Genomic DNA, 19,762 nt, shown 5'->3' with positions numbered 1-19,762 from the left:
GAGCTGAATGTTAACTATTCCATTTTATTCCTTTACACATGTGGTTTGGCATATTATTCACTAAGTTCCTCCTCTCTCTCTCTCTCTCCCTCTCCCTCTCTGTCTCTCTCTCTTTTTCTGGCTTGCAAGTACAAGTGTGGGGGAGATGGCAAATTTGAGAGGAAAAGGGAGATGGGGAGGGGGGAAGAAGGGGGTGGGAAATGCAATTAGAGATCTGGGTGTTTGTCCCTTAAAAAAAATAAGGTGACAAAGTGGTTAATGTCTTGCAGGTTGGTGTTGATATCAGGAATCTTACTGCCACAGTCCAAATAGAGTACTAATTACTGCGAATGATGTCACCGTAGGCAGAGGAATAATCCCATCATTTAATTAGTTGAATGATTTAAACAAAGATTTGCATAGATGCACTAATCAGTTGCCATGAATTACAGAGCAGCAGTTGCCAGCGAGGGGTAACAGATCATACAGTTGGAGGGAAAAAAAATCTCATCTCCTTGAACATAATTAATTTAATTGTCCTCATTAGCTGTACCATTTGTTTTGATTTTATTTCTCCCTTTCCCCACACATACTTCTCCCTCCCTCCCTCTTTTCTTCTTCTCAGTGCATTGGCTGAGAGAGGGAGCGCAGGAGACACACACACGCACACGCACACGCACACACACACTCTGGGGTGTTTTCAGAGTGGCTCGAGCAGAGAGGTGGGGTAGAACAGCAGGAGCTGTGCGGATGGGTGAGGTGCATGAGTGCCTGCTTAGACGGGCCAGAAAAGCCAAACTTAAGAAATCTGCCTATGTACAGAACAAATCAACTGAAGGGGTTCTTATTAATCCGCCGTCTGTGACTTTCGTTACTTTTCAGGTTAGTTCTGAGTTTTCTTGCCTTTTAAAGGGAGAGGAAAGCAAACCACATACTATTTTATTATGAGCTTTAAAAAAAGGGAAGGGATAAAAAAAATCAGTTATCAATGCTCTGTTATTATTCCTTAGGAAGAGACACATAATTTGGCCTAAATATTCATGGGGAGGGGGGGTGCTTTGATTTTTTTTTTTTTTTAATAAAACTAGATTAAAACTGATGGTGCTGAGAAGAAAAAAAAAGTTTTTTGAAGTTCAACAGTTGAATCTTTCTTGGCCCTTAAAACATTTCAGCTAGAGTCATTCAAATGTGGACTGTTTTTAAACTTGACCTTTGACAGGGCTTTATAAAATCTGGTGGGGACGCTATGATAATTACCAGAAAGAGAGGATGACTTTGAAGTTTGAAAACTTAGGGGAAAAATAAGATATTTTAAAGCTACCAGTGGCCTTTACAGATATGGAGAGGAAAAGAGGTGATTGGGGACAGCAGAACCAATTTCAATTAAAAAAAAAAAACAAACCCAACCTGTCAAGGCCTCTAAAATAAGCCTATGAAGACAGGGCAGTAATGATGAAAAAACTCTATGGCTGTCTGACCGAGTTAGTTGTGAAAACATGTTTCTTGTGCTCTTGGGTGTTTCTCATTCTAGCATGTGAACTTTAAATTGCAAGGTGTTCAAGTAATTGCAAGAAGTGTATCCGTGGGGGTGGGAGGCGGTTCAGTATTGGTTAACAAGGAACAAGTTCACAGTTTGGTTCTCGGGCCGCTGGAGGCAGGGAGGAAGGGGAGTATGCCATGCCCTGGACCCAGCTTGTGCGGCAGCACTGCCCTGCTGAGCAGAGACTTTAGAGAGTTCATTAAGGGAAGTCAGAGACCGGGCAACTGCAGCCACCCCCCAGACATTTCCTAAAGAGGACAGTTGTGTGTGTTTCCAGTGTGTTCTGGAAGCCGTTTGACTCTCTTGTCTTATTTTAATTTCCATAACCGGTGGCTTCCGAAATGGCTTTGGAAGACAGTTTGCTTTAAATGTGGGCACCTATTCCAAAATGCCCTCGTTGTTTTAGGAATCCGATCCTTCTCCTCCAGGGCTCTTTCGCAGGACTTCTTTTGGACGGGTCCAGAAGGTAGGGTCTTCCCCAGCCGACTCCTGCAGAGGTCACTTTTTGTGCGCGGGTCGTCCCCAGCGTTTGTGAGTAGCATATGCATGTGGCTGTGCTGACTGCACTCGCAGGCTTGTAAATTTTCACCCTGGGAAATTAGCAACAAAGCCCGATCTGTCTCGTGGCTGCTTTGCACTTTCCGAGGGCGGCTGTACTTGACTGAGCTGCAGAACAGGCACACGAGAGCGAGAGCGAGAGCGAGCGAGCGAGGGAGGGAGAGAAGGAAAGGAGAGAAGAGGGGAGGGGTGGGGGCGAGAGGTAAATAGTCTTAAATCGGAAGGGAGCTGCTTCTCTGTGGTCTTGACAAGCGCTGCCTGGGCTCCGCCGGCTCAGTAATAACTGAGTGACCTTTTCTTCGGCTGTATTATGTCTGGCTGGGAAGGGATTGCATTTTGCAGCTGAGAGCCGGGGCTTCCTCCAGCTCGGCTCCTCGCGTGCTGCTGGGGTAAGTTGTCTTGAGCCAGGACGGAGAGAGACAGCCTTGGACTGCAGTTGCCTAAAAGGAGGACACCTGTGGCTCACATGCGGTCAACACCATTACTTGGCGGATCCTTGAGGACCTCATTATTTTAAACTTAAAAAATAGAGACTCCCTCCCCCCTCCTTTTTTTTTTTTTTCAAACAATGCTTCTTTTTGACCTTTCCCAAGGAGAAGCACTACAAAGCAGCCACTGTGCTTTCTGAACGGCCTCCCCCTGTATCGCTTAATTGAGAAGGTAAGTGCAGCAACTGTGTATACACGCGTCGGCTTATTTGTGGTGTGTGTGTCTGCGGGTGCGCGCGTGCGTGTGCGGATGTGGGTATTTTTTTTTTTTTTTTCTTCCCCAGCCTCTCCTAATGAGGCATAAACTGGGGCTGCAGCCCAGCTCCGCACTGCAACTTTCGCTCGGGCTGCAGCTCTGCTGAGACGGTTTTGTTTAAATCATGTGAGGCTTCATTATTTTTATGATGAGACATGAAATAGATGCAGGCGGAAGATGTGGAGGGAAGGAGGGGAGAGCGGCTGCGGCGCGGAATGTCTCAAGTACGACTCGAGTGGATAATAGTCAAAGTTCAGGATGAGCCGCAGCATTCCCACACCCCTTACTCCCGGGAAGAGAGGGGCAGGGAGAGTTTGGAATCTGGAGAGGTTCGCTCCGGCCTGGCCCTGGGGAAGAGAATTCCGTCCTAGGTGGGCTCCAGACCCCCTGCTGCGTACTTGCTGGGATTCACAGCCCCCTCCCCCTCCGAGAGTTGAAATCACAGTCTTGCGGTTCTTGGGGACACTTCTGCCTCTCCCCACTTTTCCGTAATAAGAAAAGGTGGTTCCGGCAAGATGGAAAAGTGACTGTTTGCAGGGGGGCTGGGGGTGGGGGGCGCGGTGGGGAGAAGTGGCCACGAGAGACAGGTTCCCTGGAACGAGGTGCCCATGTCCTAACAGGAGGAGATTCAAACTGATGCAGCACATTTTTACGGGGGCTACCCAGATTGCTGTTATGAAATACAAGTCAGATTTATGATCTTTTTCATATTGAACATGATATGCTATGCTAACGCTGCATGTGACAGTTTAATCAAATCCATTTGTTACCACGAAGCTAAAAGGGGCCGCTGGGATTTTAGGATTACGGGCAGAGTTAGGGAAGCATGTGGCTTTGTCATTCGCCATCATTTTGCACACCGCCACACTGCGAGGGGCTCTGTGTGTGCGCTCTGTCTCGTCTGGCCGCCCTCATCCCTTCCCCCACCCCCTGCCGCCACTCCGACCCGCTCCCAAAGTGGCTTCACAATAGTCGGTCCTCGGCGGTGTAGGCTGCGCACCAGGTCCACACTTGAGCTAAATCCAGGAGACCCCCTTCCACTTCTACCTTGGGCTCTGTGCTCAATGCGAAGCTGCTGCAACTCAGGCACGCCTAAGTCAACTCATGCAGAAAAAGGAGAAAAGTTTTGGTAAGGTTACAATCTATCATAGATGCACTTTGCCGGCGCTCGGCACTCTTGACTGCTCTAAAGCTTTCCTGCTCTTCCGCTGCTTTTGTGTCTTTTTTTTTTTTTTAAGATCCGAAATATTATTGTTGTAACTGGTTTGGAAGACTGCTGCTTAAACCAATTAATCTTGCTAGGTGCAACAAATACTGCTACATTCTTTGCAAATCATCCCTGTGTGGCTGCGAAGACACAACCACAAAAGGCTAGAGCATAAACTCCATAAGGGATTCTTTGTTAGAGTGCATGTATGTTTCTTATTTTTTTATTATTATTTTATTATTATTATTATTATTTTTTTTTTTTTTTTTGCATGTGAGCTGCATCAAAATTGAACTCAGTCTTGCAAATCTCTTGTTGGCCTTTGCCAAGCACCAGCACTTTGCTGCCATGGTAACTGTAATTAAACTGATAAGAGTGGAAAAATGTCAGTATCTCTGAGCCTTGCAGCTGCATTGGAGAAAAAGGGAATCAAATTGGTTCCCAGCTCCATTGCTCCAAAAGGGGAGGGGGTGGTGAAAGGATGGGGAGGGGGTTGGGAGTTGAAGGGGCAGAACAGAGTTAAGCAGCTCCAGCGCCTGAGATCTGGGGACATCTATTTGCATTGTTGTCCCTTAGGGGGCTGCAGCCTGTAGGGATGCTCTGGGCCAGTGAACAGAGAGAAACAAGCTTTTAGGCCCAATCCAGTTCTCCAATCGGGTCTGGGGGCTGGGGAGAGGATGAAGATGGGCAGGAGGAGAGAAAATCTTTTGTTTGGTACCTCTTGGCAATCGAATGGCCGTGTTGGCCAAATTCTTTTAATCTGTGTCACTGCTCCCAGCTGCGGAACCTGCATTCCCATTTTAGCATCTTCCTGAGGCACCTCATCTCTGCCAACCCCCTTTATGTATTCCCCCTTCCTGTTCCTTCTCCCAAATTGTTCTCTGTGAATCTTCCGACAGGGACAAAATGTTTTCCGTTCACTATGTGTAGTTAGTCCAAAAATATAAAAGACTGTGTCTAAGTGCTGCACATCTTTGATTATGATGATTTTTTTTAAGCCCCTGTGTGTTGTGGAGTTGTGGTTACTTTGTTGTGTTAACTACTGAAGCTGAGACCGCGCGGATGAATGGCACAGAACAAGGGAACATAATGGAGGCAATCAACCGTTAGGCCGCCTCACAATGCAATCCAGGCAATTAAAAGCTCACCAGAGTTTAAATGAAATGGTTCTACTTATTTCTGCACACCACACTGCACAGGCTATTATTTATGTCTTTTTTTTAATTATGATTTCCCTTAAACTGTCAAATAACTCAGAATGGCAGGGTCTCAGAGGCAATAAGAATTTCCCTCAGAACAATTTACATGCCAATCTAAAACTAGTTATGAGTCCTGATGTGCTATGAGCAACTTGTGAAATGTTTCTCCGCTTCCGAACGCATAACTCTACCCAGCCGTGTTCTTCTGGATGGTGAGGGCACGGTGGGGAAGGGGGCTGCTGATGCTTTGTGCCTTTTAGGTACATGGCAACGTGGTGACTACTAAATAGTTCTTTTTCTACAACTGTTAACTTGAAGAGTATTGAAAAGATTTCCTTTTCAAGAGAAAGGTGATGATGTTCTCTAAAAGAAGGTACCAGGATGGAGGGTAAAATATCAAACTCCTTCAAGCCCAAGGCCAAACAGAATGTAAGAGTTTCAAATATTAATTGGCCTCTGAGTGCTAAATTAAAATGTCAACACAACAAAAACATTTTGTGAAGACAAGCAGGGTAGTGTTACTTGTGCCAAATGTTGGTATTCCCTGTCCTGGTTACAAAGCATTTTGAATAAAGATAGCCGTCCTTCTCCACTTGATGGTAGGAACTCAACTGAGGGAAATATAGCTTAGCTACAACTAAAAGGGATTTAAAATTTTTTTTTCTAGCTTTGTGACGTAAAATAATAATAATAATAATAGCCTTATAAGTTGGTGAATTCGAATAGCCAGCCATCTCTCGATGTTTTCAGTAATGAAATACAGAATGTCATTTAGTAAATCCAAATTTCCCCCCTCCCCCCAGGTATATGGTTAAGAGGCACTTGGATATGTTCTGTACCGTAATTAATGGGATTTATTCCTTGTGGAACCTTGCTAGAAGACGGTAACTAGTTCTGATCAAAGAAACTTCATTTGTTAGAAGTTCTAGAGAGTGAGATTTAGCAGAGCTATCAAGGGTTATGATTAATCTACACTAGACCCTTAGCTCCTTCAAAGAAAGGGAATAGAAAGCAGGCTATAGGAATACCACCTGCTCTTCTGTACAAATCCAGCTGCTAGTCTGCAGCTTTGACTACCACACTGTGCAGATCATGCAGCAAGAACATCCACCCTTTCTTCCCTGCCAGACCCTAGTCCATCACTCTACCAGAGAACTTATTTGGTAATGGAAGTTCAACATCAAAACAATATTATGTGCAATCCATGCATTATTTGTACCTAGAAAAGTTATTCAGCTCTGAGGGTACAGTGCCTTGATGTCTCTTATCAATGTGATTAAAAATGAAAAAAGAGTGTGAAGGTAATGGAGGTGAAGCCTTCATAAGGAGGCTTCAGAGGAAACTGAAGAAGGTTTAGCTACTTTGGAGTAGGGAAATACTCCAAGATTATGGCTTGGCATTTCTTTTCTTGGAACTGTTTCAAGTGCATCTACATTTGGCGTTTTGTAGAGTTTGAAACTTTATGTACAGGCGAGGAAGCATACTATAGTAGTGGGATCTCTGGACTGTTAGAAGACCACCAAGTCTTGTGCTTACCTGTCATTCAGCATCGAGCGAGTCCTTAAACTCTCTTAGGCCTCGTATCACAATTTGTAAAATGAGGGAGTTAGGAATCGATGATGTCTTGAGTATTTGGTAGTACTTAGAATGAGTTATTGGATAAATATGAAGCTCTGAATAGTTGGTCCAGCTTTTTTTTTTTTTTAAACTGGGTATTTGACACTTAGGAAAGAAGAAACTCAAAGGGGAATAGCCTTTCACTGAAAACATTTCAGTCAAGTTGTAAAAACCACAGAACCCAGCTGGACTCCTTATTTATGATGGAGATGTATCTCTAAAGTATATAAATTTTATATATATGTCTGGTGCCCTATCTATAACATAATATATTTATGTATATATGTTTATGTAATTTATATGTATTTAGATTTTTCCTTCTGTTGTTTTTTCTTTCCCCTATGAAATTAATAAGTGTGTGTTTATGGTAATAAACCAATCCTGTACTTTCATTTTATATGAAAGCATACAGTATGCAGTCAGGTAATCTGCCATTTATAGAGGCACTGACTCATGTTTGTGAGTATAGATTCATTTGTAAAATTGTAACATAAGGAACAATTTCAAACAGCAAGAACACAGAAGGAAGTATTTGGATGCAAACACACAGTGTAGAATTGGGGAGCTTTCTGGGTGACTGTACTCTATGTTTAACTATAAACAGCCCCACTGCTAAGTCAGGTTAGTGTCTTCCCATTAGGGTACACTCTCCTTCCACCATCAAGCACAAATCAAGTGAATTTCTAACCAATAAAGAAAAACTCATTTTTGACTCTTATAGGCGGTGCATGGACTAGTTTGTTAAATTGCTTCCTTTGAGATTATTACTCACGTTTTCTTCCCAAAGGAACTGCACTATGCAGAGAATGGGGACACTCTAAAATTATTTAATATTACTTAACTTTGTGTATATGATGTCAACATCATGTCAATGTCAATGTATACTATGTACAACACGAATGCATTATCCCACCCCCACCCCCACTGTCCAGGTGCAACTTTATAAATGATTTAATAAGGACTTTATAATGTTTGAGGCTTTTGTTTCCAAATTTTAGTTTGATTTCAGGATAGCCCCAAAAGGGAAAGTCTAACGCTCCTTGAGAAAAGCAATATTAAATATTAAACTTGTTGGATGTCTTTTGACATCTTTTGATTCTTTCCTGCAGTCCCAGCTCTCTTTTTTGTTTTTGTCTTCCTTTAGGTATACAAATGCTCTCAGTCCAGCCAGACACCAAGCCGAAAGGTTGTGCTGGCTGCAACCGAAAGATCAAGGACCGGTATCTTCTAAAGGCACTGGACAAATACTGGCATGAAGATTGCCTGAAGTGTGCCTGCTGTGACTGTCGTTTGGGAGAGGTGGGCTCCACCCTGTACACTAAAGCTAATCTTATCCTTTGTCGCAGAGACTATCTGAGGTAGGAATTACCCTTGCACACCAGTGATGACTGGATTCCTTTTAAAATACTTTTGTAAGTGTATTTTTTGGTTTCATTTCCTTACTACCAGCTTCTATTCCTGAAAGACATTGACCTGTCAGCCTTCAAAATGTTGCCAGTTGCCTATTATGCAAATTCTTACTCGAGTAATGGCCAGTAAAACATGATATCGAAAGTGATTCCATTTGGCCTGCCTGGATGCTCATAGTTAGAGATTGGTTATTCCACCGCCCGTATTAAAAGCACCAGTTCATGGCAAGGATGTGGTTGGTAGAAATCAGCATATAAGTGTTTCATTAAACCATACCGACAAGATAGGCTGAGCTTGACACAGAATTGTTCAGCAATCTTCCTGTGTCTCGTTTGTCAGAGAAAGTTCAGTTTGAAATTATTAACGGGTATTTATTAGCATATTTATTATACAGTTTTGACAACTTTCCCCAAGTGTGAATCCGTGTCCCCACCCTCAGTGGCATTCCAAGTGGTCATCACAAAGACATCACGGAGCATTAGCAGCTTCAGACTTGCCAGTAGCATTATGGAAACTAACACAGTAAAGATCTCCATCATTATGGGGAAATGAAAGCCACTCTAAACATCTGATCAGTTTGAGGACAATGCATATATTCTTGCTTAAAAAACCATGAAGCCCACTATACTTGTTTCCCAGCATTTAGCACTCAATGCGTGAACTTGTATTTAAGAAAAATTATTTTGCTTTTCGGGGAACTTTGTGACTTGATTCAGCTGCAAATTACATATATTAATAAAGTAGGAGCTATCAAATTAGAGAAATGATATATGGCATCATTCGGGTTTTCATATTTGATACGATTAATCATTTTTCTAGTCTGACATTAAGCGATTTATTTTGAATTTTCTCCCTTTATGACACAAAATTTATCAATCAGCCGTAACTCCTTAACCATCTTGGTCATTTTTGGGAAGTGTTTTCTAGGGAATTTGGTGCTTCTCAGTATATAATTCAGTTATTTTATATTTTCAGTTAATCTTTATATATAAAAATAGATCATTTGATTAGTGATCGTTTAAAAGGGTGAATCCAACACTATTTATCAGATTCTACCCCCCACCCCCCCAACCTTAGGATTGCCTCAGCTGACAGCCTCCTGGCTAATTATGACCACTTGTTACTATCCCTCTGTGTTCCAAGCGCATAAAATACGTGCAAGGTGCCAACAATGAGAAGTGACTCCATAGCCAGGATTTCCCTTATTGTGGTGGCACAACTAATCAGAATTAACTTATTCCATGAATTCTCTTAGAACTTCAGTCTTTGAACTTCTTCTTTGAAATAATTTTTTTTTCCTCTGCTCATTGTGAATTAGAGCCTCATTTCCACATAAAGCATTTGCATTTTACTTTCAGTGATTTAACAATGCTTCCTAGTTTTGCTTTATCTTTACTAACCAATGGTCATGGCTTTTTGACTCTTTTTTTTTACTTTTACATTTGTTTGCAACTGCAGTGTCTCAAATGGATTTATGTAACAACAGTTCCAAAACAAGGAGCTTATATAAGTCTGCGCAAAGTTAAGGTGTTCTAGTAAGCAATAAAGATAAAAATTAAGTAAGATTTACAGAAAGTATGTTGAAATAGCTGGATTTTAAAAACTTAAAAATTTGCCAATGTAATACCTGTATCCTGAGTTAAACTGTTTTACAGTTGTTGATATAATAGCAAGCAGAGAAGGAAACTTAGATTGTGTTATTCTTACGGTAATAAAAATACAATGTTTAACTGCCGTTTGATAGTCTCAAGTAAGTGTTTTGTTTAAAGGGATTTATCAAAATAGTTTTCATATCAAAAGTGCTTACCCTCCTCTAAGATAGATAGATGTTGCTGTTTGTGACATTACTTAGTTGATTTCTGGTAGACTCAAACTTTTCATGTTTGGTAACTTGTTAAAAAAATCATACTCTTTCTAATAAAAACCTTGGTCCTGGTTGCCAATATATTCATTTCTCAGAGTATAATGTCCTCTTAAGTTGGTCATTACCACATTAATAGCCAGTTGTTATGTTAACAGCCTAAGGATTGTTAACATTTCAAACTAAGTTGTTAACTGCAAGCTTATTCCTTATTTAAACTGAAGGTTTGTTGTATATAATGTGACTTCTTTGGCAAGACTTCATCAATACTTAAAACTTGCAGAAGCGAAATGGGGAGTTGGTGTGTGTGTAAAACTGTGTTATGTGTTATAGATTATGCCACAGATGTGGTATATAGTTTTATGTAAGAAGTATGTATCTCCATGACATCGTGTCCATGTTCAGCAGCATATGTCTCTTACTAGAAATTTAAAATAGTCTAATTCTATATGTCACATAGACAAATACAATTAGGCAAACTTTATTTACAAATTAATTTCTTTGAATGGTATAGTCATTCAAAAATGTTTATTGGATGCCTGCTGTATGAGAGGCATAATTCTAGGTAATAGATGAAATTAACTAAGAAAAAATAAAGGTGTACCTAAAATTGTTACTATCTGTTTATTAATTACACAAAATCTGTTAAATGATCAGGGAGCAAGTAGTATTCTGTGGCTGTTTTCTCGAGTTTTGAAAACAATTTTTCTCATTTCCCTTAGTTCACATTTACTTTTGTATTTTGCACAAAGCTTAACCATTTAAATCCTATTCAAAAGTGGTTAGGTTCAGTTTTTTGTTTTTGTTTTTGTTTTGTTTTGTTTTTGGTGTTTGGATATTATATGATTTCTTTGAGGCACCAAACAAGCCATAAATAACTTACAGGTTTGTATTTCTCTCTCTAAATCAGTAGGTATCTAAGTAAGAATATGGAAAATGATAAAGAAGAAAATAATTTTGTCTGTACTGGTAAATTATTGATTGTAGGTATTATCTTGAGTCAGATAACTTTTTCATTTCTAGAGAACAGTGAAATATTTTTTCCAATTGTATTTAACTTCCTAATTAACTTCTTCCAAAAAAGAAAACAAACAAAAAAATCAAACACTTGTCATGCTGAACAATGAATCTTGAAGTTATAACATTTTATTTGCATTACTTTGTTTTTTTTAAGTTCTTTGAATAATAAATACAAGAATTTAAATCATAAGATACTTTCTTAGAGTTATAGAAACTATTATTGTGGTAAATACGATTTCTCTCAGATTTTTCTCTCCTTTGTGGCACAATTAGCTTTAAGAAAAAGAAATATCTCACCATTTATATACTGAGTTTCAGAACTCCACAATTCATTTTCCATAACGGGGCTGGTATAATGTCTTTTGTTTCTCTGTAGAATATACAGTGTACATATCTGATGAGAGAGAATTTGCCAGTTTGTAGGATTGTTCTCTGCCTTTGGAAACTCATTAGATAAAGGAACAGAAGGATTGACTTTTTAAAACTTCCTCTATTAACATGAGTTCTGACTTAAACTATGAAGTCAATCTGCCCATCAATATTTATACGCCAAGACCTAGAAATCTAGATGTTAAAAAATGTATCCGACACATTCATAACTTTTTCATTTTTAAAATTAAATGTATGACAGATTAGATGGAGGAGCATCTTTATACCTTGAACTAGATAGAGCTCATAACCAACAGAATACCCAAAGTAGATTAATAAAGTCTTGTATAAAAACAGAAACGTTTTAGTAATGATGTTTATGGGACTCTTGTCACTGCTAAGCTGTCCATCACCCTTGTCTCATTTTGGAAAATATGAAAGAAAGTAGTGAACGTGTAATCAGAGTTTTAGAATTAAAATCTTGTGGCAAGTGTTACAAAGTCAGAACGAGGAGAAATAACAAACTACTTTACTTTTCAACTTGGAGGAAGTAAAGAATATCAGAATTTGCCTCTCAAGACTTTGGGAAATTTTTGCTTGTTTTTTTTTGTTTTTTTTTTGTTGTTGTTAAGCCTAAAACTTCTTACTTGTATATTTTAAGCATCAAGTCCCTGTAGGCTGCATCTTGTATGTCTGAATGGTGTCTTACCAGAGAATGTATTCAAAGCTGTTTGCTGTGATGTTATGCCATGGAAGCTGCTTATAGCTCTTCCTATATGAGAAGCTGAAAATGCCTTCTGTAAAATTTAATGTAATTTGCTATTTTTATATCTGGGAATAATGTGTTTAAAATGAAACTGCTGGGAGAGAATGATGCTTCATGTCCCACTATAGCTGCCAATTAACAAAAAGCATTTGAAGGTGTTATGCTGACTATAATTTTACATCCTTTAATAGAATAATAGAACGACTTGCAAATAGAAATTTAAACTTAAATGCCAAATGCCACATAGAGTATTAATCTGGCTATAACTTTATTTCAGACTAATCAAATCCTGTGCCCTAAATTTTTATATGAAGTTTAATTTATATTAGTGCATACATAATTACAACCTTAAAAGTAAACACGAACGTGTTAATATGATTTTATCTGACAGTTCATTGCATAGATTTTTTTTAATGTTGAATAAGGTGTTTATTCTTTTTTTTTTCCCCCTTCATTTTCCTCTTTTTAATATTAGGCAGTTGAAAATATCTTCCCCAGAAATCAGTGCATTATTATTATTTGAAAAATCACTTTTTATTGTTTTAAATTCTGAAAATTTAAGCTTTTATAAGGAACGAAACGCCTCCCAAATGAACTTTTTTCCTACAAGCTTCGTTTCAGTTTTTTAACACTTCATTATTATCGTAATTTTTATGATATTTAAATGTCTCACATAATCTTAGTATGATGAAATATTGTAGTATGTGAGTCTATTAGACCCCATGCCCTGTTAAAAAATATTGTTTTATTTCTTGTAAATGATCTTACCTTATTTACAACTTTATAAGAAGTTGTAATTTATAAGAAGTTGTATTATTGAATTTTATTTTATTTCAAACATTTTACACTCTATACCATTCAAGGACCAGTACAAATCAGGAGTGATAATTTTATTTGCTACAATATTTTGAGAGAGTGCCCCTCATTTTTGGAAAAATTGGTGGATTTTCTGAGCAACAACTCTGTAGCAATCTCTGTTAAAAATATTTCACATACATATAGAATTTGTCATTTGTAAATTTATCTACGACATCTTTCTGTCCTTGCCCTGTAATGCATCCATTTTCAGTGGGGTATTTAACATAATGAATTATTTTAGTGTTGTGGCTTTTGTTTTGTCTTGTTTTATAGACGACATATTTTCACTGAAAATACCTCCCTCAAGATACCTCCCTCAAGAATATTGAAAATTTGAAAATACTTCACACTGTTTTTATATTTTTATTGTTTTTTTAAAATCTTTTTATAAAGCATGGAATACTTCAGTCAGGATAGTTCTTACCCATAAGATGGATAAGTTAGACATACCTGACTTAGCAGAAAAATATTCTGTTTCTACAAGTATATTTAGGATTAAATGCATCTGGAAGAACTACATTTGAGAATTGCTAAAATTGCTTATTTTGCACTTTATAAATACACAGAACTCTGGGAAAGAACCTCTATTTTTGGTTGCTCTTAGTGTATATCAAAGTAAGCCAGCATTTCATTTATAAACTCACCATTAACTTCCATTAAGTGACTAATAATAAATGTTAATGTTGTGTTTTGACTGCAAACACATAATTTATTAAGGAATCTCATTTGAAAAATATGCTGAAAGTAGTAATTTGGTAAATGGTTTTGATGCCTATATGCACTGCAGAAATGTATTATGTAGTTCAGTTTTTTGCCTCACAGAAAAATTATATAACCTAAAAGAATTGCACGAACCTCAAGCAGCCATTATACTTTCCTTCATTACACTGTGAAGCATTGAAATCTTATTTTTGCATGTGGTTTGGAAACATTTTCTGGTTCTGGTTCTTAGGAGAATTTCTTCTATTATTCAAAAGTTTTATACGGGCACCTCATCCTGTCTTCAAAAAAAAATTAGCCAACGTTTCTCACCTTAATCCGTATAATAATCGTTAAGGTAGGACGAGATCTTGAAAACACGGAAAGTAAAAATAAAAACAGCTGTATTCTTTCTATTCAGTTGGGCAGCTATTTTTTAAACGACATTTGCATTAACTGTGTTTCTTCAAAAAGGCATTTTTCTTTCGTTTTAATTTTTTATTGGCTCATATAAGCGATTACTCCTACTGATACATGGAATTACCCCTTGCGAAGCGTTAAAGGGGTGTGAGTATGTATACGCATCCCACGCATGCAGATGGTAGAATCTATATGGCCTTAGAACGAGCATTGGCCTTAGAATGAGCATTAACTTTTCATAATCAACTTTCACCAGATCACCATAGCTTGACAGGCATTAAAATTTGTAAAATTAGATACTCGATACCAGCTAATTTCTTAGTATTTGTAACTATAACACTGACTTATTCTTACAGGGTGTTCACCATTCTAAAAAGAAAGACAAGTTTTATGATACTATAGAATGCCTAAGTATATTCCCTTGTGATTTTTATCACCCAATTCTGTTTTTCTCAGTGCCGATGGAGTTTGACACTGTCTGTTCTGTGTCTGTTTCCACCATCATACCATATTTTTTTAATGATTAACTATATATTTCCCTTCTCAAGGCATTTATAAGAAATGTATTTTGAAGCAGAAGCTTACATTGTCAAGCAAAAAGTGTGGCATTTCGATTTTTATTGTTGACTTTAAAGCAATTTCTTTTGCCTATTAAGACTTTTTGCCCCTTATTATTGATATTAATGGATAACTTTCCTCTAAAGGATTTAGGACGTAAGCTTACCCTTTTATTATATTCATCAAGCATATTTACTGTATTCACAACCTGCCCACATCAGTCATTTGTGCATCACCTCTTCCTTTTTGCTTTCTCCCTATATTACTGAAACATCTTGATAGATCTTTTTCTTCTCAATAAGATTTTTGTAGTTATGTAAAGATTCCAAGTCTTTTGCTGAATTTTGTTTTCTTTCATAGTGCTAGATTTTGTGATGCAAAAATCTCTAGCTGTGGACTTTACTAGTTTAAAACAAAATCACACTTGAGATAAATAATCAGCTTGGAATAGTCAGATCCCTGATTTGAAGTTGGAAAATTAACATTAAGCTGCGTGTATTAAGTTAGACTCTAACCAGCATGTGTTGTTATGATTCAATTTAATATTAAAAACTCTCCAACTGGGCTACAGGGAAAATAAAAGACTCTTAGGAATTCAAAGATTATTTGCAGAGGAGTACAACAAAACCATATTTAAGTAAAATTGTTATTACTAATGCAGTAAAGCATCATCTACATTAAATCCATCCTACTAATAAAAACAGAAAATCAGTTTTAATAAACATAAATATCAAATATGACAAAGACTAGTAAAGGGGAAAGGAACTTCATAAAATGTGCTAACATTGTATAGTAATCTAAATACCACTGAGAAAAAATAAACTCCCAACTCATTTATGATGTGGGATCCCAACAGCCAACTTCATGAGGAAAAAGAAAATTTTAGACTTGCTAGTTTATTCTCATTTCCTAAAACTTTTAGAACAATGCCATGCTTTTATTATAACAGTTCTAACAGATGTGCATACTGGTTTTGAAATTATTTTGTTCTCTTGTTGTTACAACATTTCAAAATATCTTAAGTAATATCCCTTGATAGATGGCTCACATTTTCCCCAAATAAGCAGGCTCAGGGCTGTTACACTTTCAACTACCTATGGCATTAAGCATGATGCTTCTTTTGTACTGATGAACTACTCAATGAAAACGTATTCTGATGAATAGCTTTATATTAGACTGGGTGAGATCAGTGATTAGTTGCCTGTTTGTTTGGATAAATGGGGGAGGGATCAGAGACATGGAAAAAGCAGTCTTAACTTTTAACAAAAAATATGAGTATCAGTTTTAGTGGGCAGGTTTATTTGTATTTTACAGGTAAGAAGTCCAGCTATACTGTGAACATAGTTTTAAAGCCTGTAAGTATGGCATGTGAATATCCACGGAGAGATCATTTGTGCTTTGGGAGATACAAAGAAATCAGAAGTTATTCAATTGTGTTAAAACTTATAAACTAGTATTATTTTCTGGGGCTATTTATTAGAAAAAATTTTTGTAAAGTTTCTGAGCTATAAGAATCCTTTCTACAGCACATCCTTGCTGAGTGGGTAGTTAATAGAGGTTATATTTATTATTACATGCTTTGCTATCTCTCTAACAGTTAAAAAATGAAACCATTTAGTTACTTAACAAATATTTGAGTGCTAATGCTTCATTCCTATAAATAATGAATGTGGAATATTGTATTTCTAATTGATATTATGTAATATATAAACAAAGTTATTAATATTTTACTATGTAAATAAAAAGGAATCAGAAATTAGGGAAGAACTTAAGGGCAAATTATTTTTCAAAATTTCTACAACTGGTATAATCACTATTTGTTGTTAAATAACTAAGTAAAACATATAGAGTTTTAGCCTGCCTGTTATTTCTTAAGGAGGCAATACAGAGAATGAGAAGAGGTATACTCAGAAGAGAATAGAAACACTTTTGAGAAAGAGAGGTTATAAATAATATGTAAAAAGTGGACTCTGCAAAAATCCTTTTGATAGCCAATGGTCCTATAACAGAAGCTGAGCTTTGACCTTTGAAGTTATATTTTGGATGCAGAGTAAGATAGAGTTAACTTTGTAACTTCCATGCAAGTTGCAATGTTTTCATCTCTTATCACAGATATCGGTACAGTTATCAGAGCTGCAGCTGACACTCCTTGTAAAATGCTTAGCATCATTGGTCCCCATTTTCTCATTCAACATTGTTCTCTATTATACTTTAGGTACTGAACAGAGCTGTAGAATACTGCACTGCATAAAACAGAACTACCGCCCCTCGTAGAGTTTATATTCTAGTTAGGGGAAGCAGATAATTGACAGAATAAACATCGAGTACATTCGGAGTTGATGAACACTACAGAAAAATGGAGCAGTATAAGAAGTTTGCAGAATTTGTGTTGTGTGTGTTTGAGTATGAGAGAGAGAGGGAGAAGGAGAGGAGGAGGAAGAGGGAGGCAAGGAGGGAGGAAGGAGGAAAGGATTTGAAAAATTAAATAGGCTAGACAGGGACAGCCTTGTTGAGATGGTGGCTTGAGCAAAGACCTAAAAAGGTGAAGGTGAAGGTGAAGGAGCTTGCCTTGGGATTGGAAAGGACGGACATTCCAAGCATAGGGACAGTGTCCTTGCAATGGAAGCTTTTTTGATGTGTTTGAGGAACATCAAGGATGTTAGTGTAGTTGGAATGAATAAAAGCAGAAGAGACAAGGATTAGAAGCAACCATTATGTTGCCCCATGGTATTCCCTGTTGCTCTTACAACCAAGAATGCCCCTTTACTTTTCTAAATGTTCCTTAAGGAAGTGATATTACTCCTGTCTGAGAACTGCTAGGAAGCTTATTCAGATAGGCTGTTACAGGCTGAGTTCCATTTGGGATTACAGAACCCATTGGGACAACTTCTACATTGTAGTATTTCAAGGTGAAATACAAAGGGATGCCCATATTGATGAGCTAGGGCTGCTGACTCTGCATGTGTGACTATAGCACCGTGGCCCAAGATGTTGTTAAGCTCTGTCCTAATCACAGCATAATTGATATTTTTTGAATCCTGGGGTAATAAAAATTTCAAAGATGGGGAGTTTTCCACAGCTCTCCAAAGGGTGATTTTTTTCATTATTTTTAAAGTCAAGCCAAGTCTTATTAAATTTTTTCTAGGATAAAATATTTAAAATAACATATTTACTGTAATTATCATAAATGTTTCCAAATTCAGCATTGAAAGAAAATGCATCAAAATCATATTGTTATTTAAAACAACTTATTTGGGGCTCCCTGGTGGCTCAGTCAGTTAAGCATGTGACTCTTGATTTTGGCTCAGGTCATGATCTCACAGTACATGGGATCCAGCCCTGTGTTGGGCTCTGTGCTGACAGTGTGGAGTTTGCTTGGGATTCTCTCTCTTCCTCTCTCTCTCTGCCCCTCCCCTGCTCTCACACGCATGTGCTCTCTCCCTCTGTCTGTCTCTCTCTCTCTCTCTCTCTAAATAAATAAATAAAAACTTTAAAAAAATAAAACAACTTACTTAATTTAATTCTTGATGAGATGGGGCAAATGTTACCTAACCGCTCTGTTTATACTCCTGTTTCACATTTGTAAACTAACCCCAGTTCACTAATTGTAGTTTCACATCAAGAAGAGCTAAGGATTAATCTTCAAAACCAAAAGATTAATATGCATTTCTATTTGTGAGAGTGGGATTTGTATGTACAAACCGGCTTTGCTTTTAAAAATGAAAAAAATAGCTTTAAACTTTAAATACAAATCGAAGTACTTCAGCCTGTATTTACATTTACAAAATGGGCTGGGATGCAGCCTGGGTATTGGCCTAGAAGCTGTGCTAATGTGCCTTGAATCTTACTTACAAAGAGGTACAGCATGAATGGGTGAGCTTTCAAAACAGTGGCCAAGCCATCTATGCTTCCTCACAAAATCTAAAATGTACTTTTCAGAAAGCGAGAGAAGGTGGTGGCCAAGTGGCTTTACAAGTTTTTTTTTCTTTTCTTTTTTCTTTTTTTGGTTTTAAACTTTGACATTTTTTTTTAATATTTAGATTTAGATTTTTTTACATTTAGATTCAAGTTAGTTAACATACAGTATCATGTTGGTTTCAGGAGTAGAATTTAGTGATTCATCACATACCTACAACACCCAGTGCTCATCCCAGCAAGCGCCCTCCTTAATGCCCATCACACACATTTAGCCCATCCCCCCCACCTCCCCTCCACCAACCCTCAGTTCTCTATATTTAAGTCTCTTATGGTTTGTCTCCATGTCTGTTTGTATCTTATTTTTCCTTCCCTTCCCCGATGTACATCTGTTTTGTTTCTTAAATTTCACATATGAGCGAAATCATATATTTGTCTTTCCTCTGATTGACTTATTTTGCTTTGCATAGTATGCTCTAGTCCCATCTGGCTTTACAGGTCTTAAGTCCTACCATCACCTTATACATCCTTAGTGCTACTTTTTGTTACAATTTCTAGCAGCCCTCCTTTTTCTGGGGGGGGGGGGGCGGCAGATGGAGCATCTGTAGTAACTGCCATCTTGTCCTGGTTGAGTTAAAGACCTGTTTTCCTAATCATTTTGTGATTCTCACCTACCAAAGTGCATCAATTTGAACTTGATTTTAAGAAAAGTTGCTTGATCTTGACCTCACAGTTTGCTTGGTATTTAAATAATGTTGTTAATAGTAGTTATTAAACTAACAATCCTTTGCAATAGAGATCACTTGCTCATTTGGCTAAAGTTGTTAAATGACTTGTGTTCTTGATTAATGATCGGTTTCTACACTGACTTGAGAAAAAGTTATAGATTTTAAGTTGAAAAAAATATTTTGTTTATTTTCCTTGGAGGATTTATCTACTGGAGGATAAACAGAGACTTTCATTTCAACACAACTCAGTTTTTTACAGTGATTCTAGTCAGAAGCTTATCCTACATTCATTTTTAACACAGACAGTGTATTTG

General features: G+C 37.6%; 1 protein-coding gene across 4 annotated transcripts in view; it reads left to right on the top strand.

Annotated features, from left to right (window-relative positions):
* Positions 1 to 698: 698 nt before the first annotated feature.
* LMO3 (LIM domain only 3) overlaps positions 699 to 19,762 on the top strand; it is a 54,919-nt gene continuing 35,855 nt past the window's right edge. The window contains exons 1-3 of one of the 4 annotated variants that reach the window (XM_042948437.1): positions 699 to 861; positions 2,671 to 2,737; positions 7,989 to 8,202. In XM_042948437.1, the coding sequence (XP_042804371.1) occupies positions 7,997 to 8,202 (206 nt within the window). In that variant the 5' untranslated portion in view covers positions 699 to 861; positions 2,671 to 2,737; positions 7,989 to 7,996. Of the gene's footprint in view, positions 862 to 1,756; positions 1,986 to 2,670; positions 2,738 to 3,925; positions 3,951 to 7,988; positions 8,203 to 19,762 lie in introns of those variants that run through there. The other 3 variants (XM_042948436.1, XM_042948438.1, XM_042948435.1) reach the window with 3 other exon arrangements.

The sequence above is a fragment of the Panthera leo genome, chromosome B4 (genome assembly GCF_018350215.1).
Source record: "Panthera leo isolate Ple1 chromosome B4, P.leo_Ple1_pat1.1, whole genome shotgun sequence".
Lineage (NCBI taxonomy): Eukaryota > Metazoa > Chordata > Mammalia > Carnivora > Felidae > Panthera > Panthera leo.
This window is presented reverse-complemented; position numbering and strand designations above follow the sequence as displayed.